Source organism: Oncorhynchus gorbuscha, linkage group LG14 (genome assembly GCF_021184085.1).
Source record: "Oncorhynchus gorbuscha isolate QuinsamMale2020 ecotype Even-year linkage group LG14, OgorEven_v1.0, whole genome shotgun sequence".
In the NCBI taxonomy this organism is placed as follows: domain Eukaryota; kingdom Metazoa; phylum Chordata; class Actinopteri; order Salmoniformes; family Salmonidae; genus Oncorhynchus; species Oncorhynchus gorbuscha.
Genome location: NC_060186.1, coordinates 40158070 through 40168371, shown reverse-complemented (window position 1 = coordinate 40168371; position 10302 = coordinate 40158070). Strand labels below are relative to the sequence as shown.

Genomic DNA, 10302 nt, shown 5'->3' with positions numbered 1-10302 from the left:
GACAGACTTTGTCAGCTCAGGGATTTGAACTCGCACCCTTCCGGTTACTAGCCCAACACTCTAACCACTAGGCTACCCTGCTGCCCCATATAGTCTCCACACCCCCCTGTATATATTGTTATTTTTTACTGCTCCTCTTTAATGACTTGTTTCTTTTATCTCTTATTCTTAGCCATATTTTTTGAGACTGCACTGTCGGTTAGGGGATCGTAAGTAAGCATTTCACTGTAAGGTCTACTACACCTGTTGTATTCGGCGCATGTAACTAATGACATTTGATTTGGGAGAATGTGACCTGACGCTGGTCTTGGCAGTGGAAACATGCCGTACAGCAGAGCTAACTGATATATGGATAAGGTCCATGGCGCTATAAAGGCAACATACGGACAATGTCAATGCTACGTTCAGGCAGCCAGTAAAGAAATTCCCCTTTGCCACAGCTAATGCTTATGCTAAAACTACAGCCAGTTCTGCAGTAGACAACCCCAATACGTGCAAATGTTGTGAAATTTATCATGGACGGGGAAAAGAACATTGCCCAGCCTATGGGAAAATATGCAAATCACTTTGCGAGGGTCTGTATGAAAAGCAAGAGCAATTAGGGTAACGTGCACTCCATTGAAACAAACACAGTCGTGGCCAAAAGTTTTGAGAATGACACAAATATTAATTTCAACAAAGTTTGCTGCTTCAGTATCTTTAGATATTTTTGTCAGATGTTACTATGGAATACTGAAGTATAATTACAAGCATTTCATAAGTGTCAAAGGCGTTTATTGACAATTACATGAAGTTGATGTAAGGAGTCAATATTTGCAGTGTTGACCCTTCTTTTTCAAGACCTCTGCAATCCACCCTGGCATGTTGTCAATTAATTTCTGGGCCATATCCTGACTGATGGCAGCCCATTCTTGCATAATCAATGCTTGGAGTTTGTCAGAATTTGTGGGTTTTTGTTTGCCCACCTGCCTCTTGAGGATTGACCACAAGTTCTCAATGGGATTAAGATCTGGGGAGTTTCCTGGTGTTTTGTTCACCAAACTACTTAGTTATCACTTTTGCCTTCTGGCAATGTGCTCCATCATGCTGGAAAAGGCATTGTTCATCACCAAACTGTTCCTGGGTGGTTGGAAGAAGTTGCTCTCGGAGGATGTGTTGGTACCATTCTTTATTCATGGCTGTGTTCTTAGGCAAAATTGTGAGTGAGTCCACTCCCTTGGCTGAGAAGCATCCACACACATGAATGGTCTCAGGATGCTTTACTGTTGGCATGACACAGGACTGATGGTATCGGAAAGGGGATTCATCAGAGAAAATGACTTTACCCCAGTCCTCAGTAGTCCAATCCCTGTACATTTTGCAGAATATCAGTCTGTCCCTGATGTTTATCCTGGAGAGAAGTGGCTTCTTTGCTGCCCTTCTTGTCACCAGGCCAACGTCCAGTTATTCAAACTCAATCAGCATGACAGAGTGATCTCCAGCCTTGTCCTCGTCAACACTCACACCTGTGTTAACGAGAGAATCACTGACATGATGTCAGCTGATCCTTTTGTGGCAGCTCTGAAATGTTTTTTGGATTCAGTTCATTTGCATGGCAAATAGGGACTTTGCAATTAACTGCAATTCATCTGATCACTCTTCATAACATTCTGGAGTATATGCAAATTACCATCATACAAACTGAGGCAACAGACTTGGTGAAAATGTATATTTGTGTCATTCTCAAAACTTGCTAGCGAGTGCATAGAGGCAGTGAGCACAAAATGGAAAAAAAGTGGTTTGTTACTCAACTACTTAATAATTTACCACTTAAATGCCAGCAGGGTCCACGTGTTACGGTAAGTGTCCCGGCGAAGTCCACTTTAAGTTGGACGCAGCAATCTAGCTTGTCCAGTGTACACCCCGCAATGTACCAGTGGCCATGAAAGCAGCTACGAAGGCTTAGCTTGACAAATACGAAGCAGATGACCACATCACAACCATCACCGAGCCTACAGACTGGATAAGTAATATGGTAATCGTCAAGAAAACCAGACAAGCTACGGATATGCATTGATCCTAAACACCTCAACCTGGCTCTGCAGCGTTCACATTCCATTATGCCCACGTTGGAGGATGTTCTTTACAAGCTCCCAAAGGCCAGAGTCTTCATGCTCGTGGACGCCAGAGATGCTTTCCTGCAGTGCAATCTCTACGAACCCAGCAGCTACACGACCACCTTTTGGACACCATGGGGCAGGAAGAGGTGGTTGAAGCTCCCATTTTGGGTCTCCATGGCTCCAGAGGAGTATCCTGAGAAAGTGAAGGCTGCCTTATAAATACACCTGTACTGCAATACTATGATGTGTCAAAACCTGTCACGATTCTGAGTGACTCGAGCCAGTATGAACTTGGCTGTTGCCTCATGCAGGAGGGCCATCCTGTGGCATTCGCCTCTAGGGCACTCACACCAACAGAGCAGAAATATGCCCAGATAGAGAAGGAGTGCCTCAGCATTGTATTTGTATGCCAACACTTCCACCACTACCTGTACAGGCATGACAACATTACCGCAGTAACAGATCACAAGCTTCTTAGTGCTATATTCAGCAAGCCTCTTCTGAATGCCCCAAAATGACTGCAGAGCATGCTACTGGCCCTACAAACTACAACCTCAAGGTGGTGTATAAGCCAGGGCCAGAGATGTATGTGAGTGTCACGCTCAGCAGGGCTACTGCATCAGGCACACACACACACACACACTCCATTCATGAACAACACACAGTGTGTAGCTTACAAACAGAGAAAGTGGATGTTGAACACATCAACCAGACTGACTACCTCAATGTTACGGACCAGCGCCTTACACAAATCAGACAGCACACAGACAGGGACGAGCACTTCCAGGCATTGAGGTATGTGATTCTGATGGGCTGACCTGACTGCAAGGAAGAAACTTCTCTAGCCGTCAGAGAATATTGGCCAGTCAAAGAGGAGCTCAGTGTTCAGCCACCAAAAATACTTAATCTGAAGGTTTCCCATTTGGGATTGTTGACAGACAGAGATATAAAAATATAGACAAACTGGGAAAAGTGAAGAAACTATCAAAATGTGTTAAGTTAATACCTGAAAAAAATCCTAAACTGTTCATGTTGGAAATTATTACTAGGTTTGTTTTGTTAGTGAATTGACAGCTCCTGTCCTATTTTATAAAAGGGCAGATGTTATGGGTGTAAAATGGCACAGTGATGCCATCTGTTGGTAAATGTTAATTACTACATCTCCAGTGTTTTTACCAGTGTGCTTGATATACCCGGATGGATTGTAATGTACTGATCAAGACTGGTTACTCGCATCAATGCCTCTGTCTCGTCCTTTAACATCCAAACAGTCACACCAGATACTGACTGATTTTCTGATCCATGCCACTACCTATTTGTTTTAGGTATCTGTGACCAACAGATGTATATACAGTGCCTTGCGAAAGTATTCGTCCCCCTTGAACTTTGCGACCTTTTGCCACATTTCAGGCTTCAAACATAAAGATATAAAGCTGTATTTTTTTTGTGATGAATCAACAACAAGTGGGACACAATCATGAAGTGGAACGACATTTATTGGATATTTCAAACTTTTTTAACAAATCAAAAACTGAAAAATTGGGCGTGCAAAATTATTCAGCCCCCTTAAGTTAATACTTTGTAGCGCCACCTTTTGCTGCGATTACAGCTGTAAGTCGCTTGGGGTATGTCTCTATCAGTTTTGCACATCGAGAGACTGACATTTGTTCCCATTCCTCCTTGCAAAACAGCTCGAGCTCTGTGAGGTTGGATGGAGAGCATTTGAACAGCAGTTTTCAGTTCTTTCCACAGATTCTCAATTGGATTCAGGTCTGGACTTTGACTTGGCCATTCTAACACCTGGATATGTTTATTTTTGAACCATTCCATTGTAGATTTTGCTTTATGTTTTGGATCATTGTCTTGTTGGAAGACAAAATTATGTCCCAGTCTCAGGTCTTTTGCTGACTCCATCAGGTTTTCTTCCAGAATGGTCCTGTATTTGGCTCCATCCATCTTCCCATCAATTTTAACCATCTTCCCTGTCCCTGCTGAAGAAAAGCAGGCCCAAACCATGATGCTGCCACCACCATGTTTGACAGTGGGGATGGTGTGTTCAGGGTGATGAGCTGTGTTGCTTTTACACCAAACATAACGTTTTGCATTGTTGCCAAAAAGTTCAATTTTGGTTTCATCTGACCAGAGCACCTTCTTCCACATGTTTGGTGTGTCTCCCAGGTTGCTTGTGGCAAACTTTAAACCACACATTTTATGGATATCTTTAAGAAATGGCTTTCTTCTTGCCACTTCCATAAAGGCCCGATTTGTGCAATATACGACTGATTGTTGTCCTATGGACAGAGTGTCCCACCTCAGCTGTAGATCTCTGCAGTTCATCCAGAGTGATCATGGGCCTCTTGGCTGCATCTCTGATCAGTCTTCTCCTTGTATGAGCTGAAAGTTTAGAGGGACAGCCAGGTCTTGGTAGATTTGCAGTGGTCTGATACTCCTTCCATTTCAATATTATCGCTTGCACAGTGCTCCTTGGGATGTTTAAAGCTTGGGAAATCCTTTTGTATCCAAATCCAGCTTTAAACTTCTTCACAACAGTATCTCGGACCTGCCTGGTGTGTTCCTTGTTCTTCATGATGCTCTCTGCGCTTTTAACAGACCTCTGAGACTATCACAGTGCAGGTGCATTTATACGGAGACTTGATTACACACAGGTGGATTGTATTTATCATCATTAGTCATTTAGGTCAACATTGGATCATTCAGAGATCCTCACTGAACTTCTGGAGAGAGTTTGCTGCACTGAAAGTAAAGGGGTTGAATATTTTTTACGCCCAATTTTTCAGTTTTTGATTTGTTAAAAAAGTTTGAAATATCCAATAAATGTCATCCACTTCATGATTGTGTCCCACTTGTTGTTGATTCTTCACAAAAAAATACAGTTGTATATCTTTATGTTTGAAGCCTGAAATGTGGCAAAAGGTCGCAAAGTTCAAGGGGGCCGAATACTTTCGCAAGGCACTGTATGTATTCCCAGTCATGTGAAATCAATAGATTAGGGCCTAATCAATGTATTTCAGTTGACTGATTTCCTTATTTGAATTGTAACTCAGTAAAATCTTTTAAATTGTTGCATGTTGTGTTTATATTTTTTGTTTCAGTGTAGCTACAGAATTGTGACGTGATATGTGATGCTCCATATCATAGTGTCAAATATATTGATAAAAGTCTCTTTGTTTAAGATAGATTTACATGGTTATCAAAACATGTTTCTGCAATTGCTAAAATGAATGGTGAAAAAACTGTTGGAAACATTTCTGTGGTTGACCTCTAAGTTTTATCGGTATTATGGCGCCTCCACTGTGGGGCTCAGTTGGGATGCAGCTACCCTCATTTCTCTTCAGTCTAGCCTGAGTCCATCAAAGAACAGGAAGTTAACAAAACAGAAAAGAAAATGTAAATATGTGGTTTTCAGCGATGGCTTTATGGGATAGCTAGCAACTTGTATACAATGACCCATTCCTATATGCAAGTACTATTTTAATAGTAATATTAAATAATACACATTGGCTGTTAAGTCACATGACTGTTGACTTCCGTTTATGTTTATTGGGATGGTAATGACGTTTGTTTTTGATTAGCATTATTAGGTGGAGGTCGCTAGCTACAATAGTGTCTTCAACCTAGCCTAGCTTTAAGTTAGCTAGCTAGCTGCTCTGCAGTGCAAGCTAGCTTGACTTGCTATAAAGTTAAAGAAACAAGTTGAGGAAAAAGTAACTAAACAAAACATGTTTTATTATCACCTGAAACAATATTTGTATCATGTCTTGAATAAAAATGTCATATTTTGCAATCTCCCAAAATAAATGCAATCTCTGATGAGAGACAGGCTCTCCTCCAGTGGTGTGTATGGAATGGGATGGGTAATTGTTTACAAGTTGCTAGCTATCCCATAAAGCCATCCCATGAAGCCCACAGTAGATGCATCAAAACAGCACCCCATATATAAAAAAAAATTATCTTCCGTCTCTTTGTGTTTCATCATTTTCCTTCTACTCACAACAGGCTGAACATAAACTCACTGGAGAAAGCATCCATCTCTGTATGTGAAGCCCATTTATCTGATGCTGTCTGGTCAAAAATAATATGATATTGTTACATTGAATACAAGGGAAGCCAGCGAGCATTTGGCCTCTTGTGATATATATATATTTTTATAATAGCCAATCAATGTTGCGCTAATCTGAGAATATGAATGATCCAGGTGCACCAAAAAAAAGGGTAAAGGGAAGCCAATTTGGCTTCACACCAATCACATCACCTCAAAAGCCAAAAGTCATTTACAGAAAAAACTTTAGGCCTATGGTAATGACATTTCTTTTTGATTATAATTATTAGGTGGAGGTCGCTAGCTACAATAGTACCAAGGCACAGTGTCAAGGCATATGTACTAACAGGTTATAGAGGAAACAACACAATTATAACAACACATAGATTGTAATATGGCCCCTTTTCCTGGTTTAGCTTCACATGTGATTTTGCACGCTCTCCTCCAATTTGCATAACAAACACTACACTTCTCCATTCAGGTTCAGCAGTGGGGCAAGACTCCATGAAGATGACCTAAGATGTAATGACATACGTTGCGATGTAAACGGGCACAAGACTCCGTGAAGATGACGTAAGGCGTAACGAAAAGCGTCACGATGTGTACAGGGCATTATTTGATGTGTATATTTTGTTGACAGGCAAATACCCCAAAAGCGTTCCATATTAAAGCACCATTGCTCCCAGTGTCCGTCAATCATAGAATGACGTCACCTATCCATTGCGTTTCCGGTGTGGGTAGGCAGGGGGCTCCATATTCCCTGGTTTCGACTCTTCTGCAAACTAGGGAGAGACAAGGCTGGACACGGCTTCAGCGCCGTTGTGAGTCACACCGGCTTCTATTGGATGCTATTAAGAAAAAATGGTTTAATCTACGAAAAGACAGCCACTCCACAATTTTGTGTGCATACCCCTCTTTAGCAGTGTTGAAGAAGATTTATTGGGAATGCGAATGAGTAGATAATCCGACCGATCAACCTGAGATTCGACGGGAGGAAAACCCGACATCACTTGTCGGGATTAAAGCAAATGGGACCCACTGAGCCTCGAGTCTAAGTGAAGGGAACATGGTGGCGACGCTTAGAACAAGGCAAATCTATGGATAAACATTGTTTATCAAAATGTCCTTTTTTCTAGCTAGCTAAATTGGAGTTTGGGATTTCAGGGGTGTATTCATTAACTCTAACGTTAACTATGTAATTGTTTAAGCACTAGACGGAAGCAAACAGTGCAAACTAAACGGGGAGGACCCACTTGAATTTAGTCGAATAGAAACTCGTTTTCCTTTCAAAACGTTTCCGTTTGGAGTGAGCGGTTTTTGTTTCAAAACGTTTTGCAACATACTCGGCATAATGAATACACCCAAATGCTCCACTTTGGGGAAATAAATCTGTACTTTTTCGGTTGCGCTTGAAGGGGGTAGGGTTAGATTTCTTCTTCCATACCAACCCGGGGAGCGGTTTTTCGACTAAGAGTGGTAACTATCTTCGCTCATTGATAGAAAAATGTCAGCGAAGGTACGCCTGAAGAAGTTGGAGCAATTGCTCGTGGACGGAACCCAAAAGAACGCAAGTTCACTGAGCGTGGAGACCCTTCTGGATATACTGATATGTTTGTACAACGAATGCAGCAACTCTCATTTGAAACGAGAGAAACACGTGACGGACTTTCTGGAATGGGGTACGTTTTTACATTTGGTAACCTGCTCTGATTTCACGGTCTGTGACAGGGCTTGTGCTCTTTATGTGCAATTATACGTTCTCCGTTACTTGTAACCCATCTATGCTAACTCTGTATCTGACAAGCGAACTGCATTTCTGGCCTAGCTAAGAGTCAGTCATTTGGAATAATTACATAAAGCTCTAGCATACTCGCACTTAAACCAATTAGGCTACTTATATTTAAAATCATGGTACATTGTGCATATAGTTTGAAATAACCAATACCTTCATGATCATTATTTTGTCTATACCACTTCACACTAAACATTCGTTTCTGAAATGTGGCCGGGTTAGTGTTCTCTTACAGAGGTGAATGTACTGTTTCTATTGGATTGCTTATCTATTGTGACTCAGTGTGTGTGGAATCAAAATACAAACAGAATGCACTCAAAAGGATTGTGTTTTGTCGGGGAAACAAGTTGCTGATTTTGACCCTCCTTCAGCCTGTCCTATCAGGCACTGTTTACATTTTACTTGTCTGGGCTGTTCTACAAATGTGACCACATCTCCAATTTGAACCTCATACCTAAGGAATGGTGTTCAGAATCAGGTGAGGCTCATAACCTCGTGGTTTATAGTTTCCAGGTCAAGAGAAATTGAGGAATGTTCCAACTAAAAGGGATTAATTTAGCCAAATAGGCCAATTGTTATTATTCAGAATGAATAACAAGCAAACTGTTCTTCGTGACAGAACTCCTCATGTTATGTCAGGACCCCCCCCCCCCCCCCCCCCCCTTGCTCCAGTCCAGACACGCAAACTGTAGTCCACTCTGGCCTTTGGGCTGCAGTCATTCTATACAATGAGAGCATTCTCTAACTTGGGCTTTTCATTGACGTCATTAATGAGATTACACCCCGGTGTGTCTGCTCCTGGAAATACGGTCGCTGTCATCAGAAGGTGCCACAACTCTGTTTTCACTGTCAGAGTCCAGTGCACCACTCCTCCTTGGGTCCTGGAACTGGAACTAAAGTCAGCATCCGATGAGGGGGGGGAGAGTATGGCTACAGTTTCCTGCCCTACCACTGGATTCATCACATGGGCTCATTTGGTTTATCCTAGGCCTGTTTGTGAATGGTCCTTCAGCCAGGGCAGCTAAATGGAGATCTACTTTCCTGTGGGTTTCAGTCCAACCCTAATTTAACACACCTGATTCTACAAATTAGCTGCTTAACTAGCTGAATCAGATATGCTAAATTAGGGTTGGATTAGAGTCAAGTTTATCTCCGTGGTCTTGGTCAGATCGAACACCTCAGGGTTGTGTTCAGTCACCACAAAATGGGTGAAAGGTAGAGCGATATACACTACTGGTCAAAAGTTTTAGAACACCTACTCATTCAAGGGTTTTTATTTTTTAAACTATTTTCTACATTGTAGAATAATAGTGAAGGCATCAACTATGAAATAACACATGGAATCATGTAGTAACCAAAAAAGTTAAAAGAAATCCAAATATGTTTATTTGAGATGCTTCAAATAGCCACCCTTTGCCTTGATGACGGATTAGCACACTCTTGGAGTTCTCCAATAGGCTAATCGACATCATTTGAGTCAATCACAAGCTTCTAAAGACATTACATAATTTTCTGTCATTTACCAAGCTGTTTAATGGCACAGTTAATTTAGTGTATGTAAACTTATGACACAGTGAATTATAAGTGAAATAATCTGTCTGTAAACAATTGTTGGAAAAATGACTTGTGTCATGCACAAAGTAGATATCCTAACCGACTTGCAAAAACTATAGCTTGTTAAAAATAAATTTGGAGTGGTTGAAAAACGAGTTTTAATGACTCCAACCTAAGTGTGTGAAATTTAAAATAAAATAAAATATAATGGGTAAGGTGATAGTTAGCGGAAGGGTTAGCTAACATGCTAAGTAGCTCAAGTTGTAAGTAATTGAAAAGGCTAAAGTTGTCTGTGAGGATATTCGGTTATATACGCCCACCCATCCACGCGGACCAATCACCCTACTTTAGTTTTTGCGTTAAGAAACCATGTCTTATGTAACTGTACCAAACGTAACCTAACATACTAATTATAGTGTCCTGGATTTACATTTACGATGTTACGTCTGAGACCAGGCTGGCAGAGTAGGCAGGCCAGCTCAATGGAGAGAGGCAGAAGCCTGCTCATACAGTGCATTTGGGAAGTATTCAGAATGTTACTTTACAGCCTTATTCTAAAAAGTATTAAATGTTTTCCCCTCATCAATCTACACCCAACACAATACCCCATGATGACAAAGCAGGTTATTAGACATTTTTGTAAATGTATAAAAAAATGTAAAACTGATCACATTTACGTACGTATTCAGACCCCTTACTTGATTCTCTGAAGCACCTTGGGCAGCTATTACAGCCTAGAGTCTTCTTGTGTATGACGCTACAAGCTTTGCACACCTGTATTAGGGGAGTTTTTGCTA

At 41.3% G+C, this 10302-nt stretch overlaps 1 protein-coding gene across 1 annotated transcript in view; it reads left to right on the top strand.

Annotated features, from left to right (window-relative positions):
* The first annotated feature begins 6918 nt into the window (after positions 1-6918).
* Positions 6919-10302, top strand: part of LOC123994932 (serine/threonine-protein kinase MRCK beta-like) — a 130654-nt gene continuing 127270 nt past the window's right edge. Inside the window, 1 exon segment of the mRNA XM_046298055.1 lies at positions 6919-7838. Coding sequence (XP_046154011.1) covers positions 7664-7838 — 175 coding nt within the window. The 5' untranslated portion in view covers positions 6919-7663.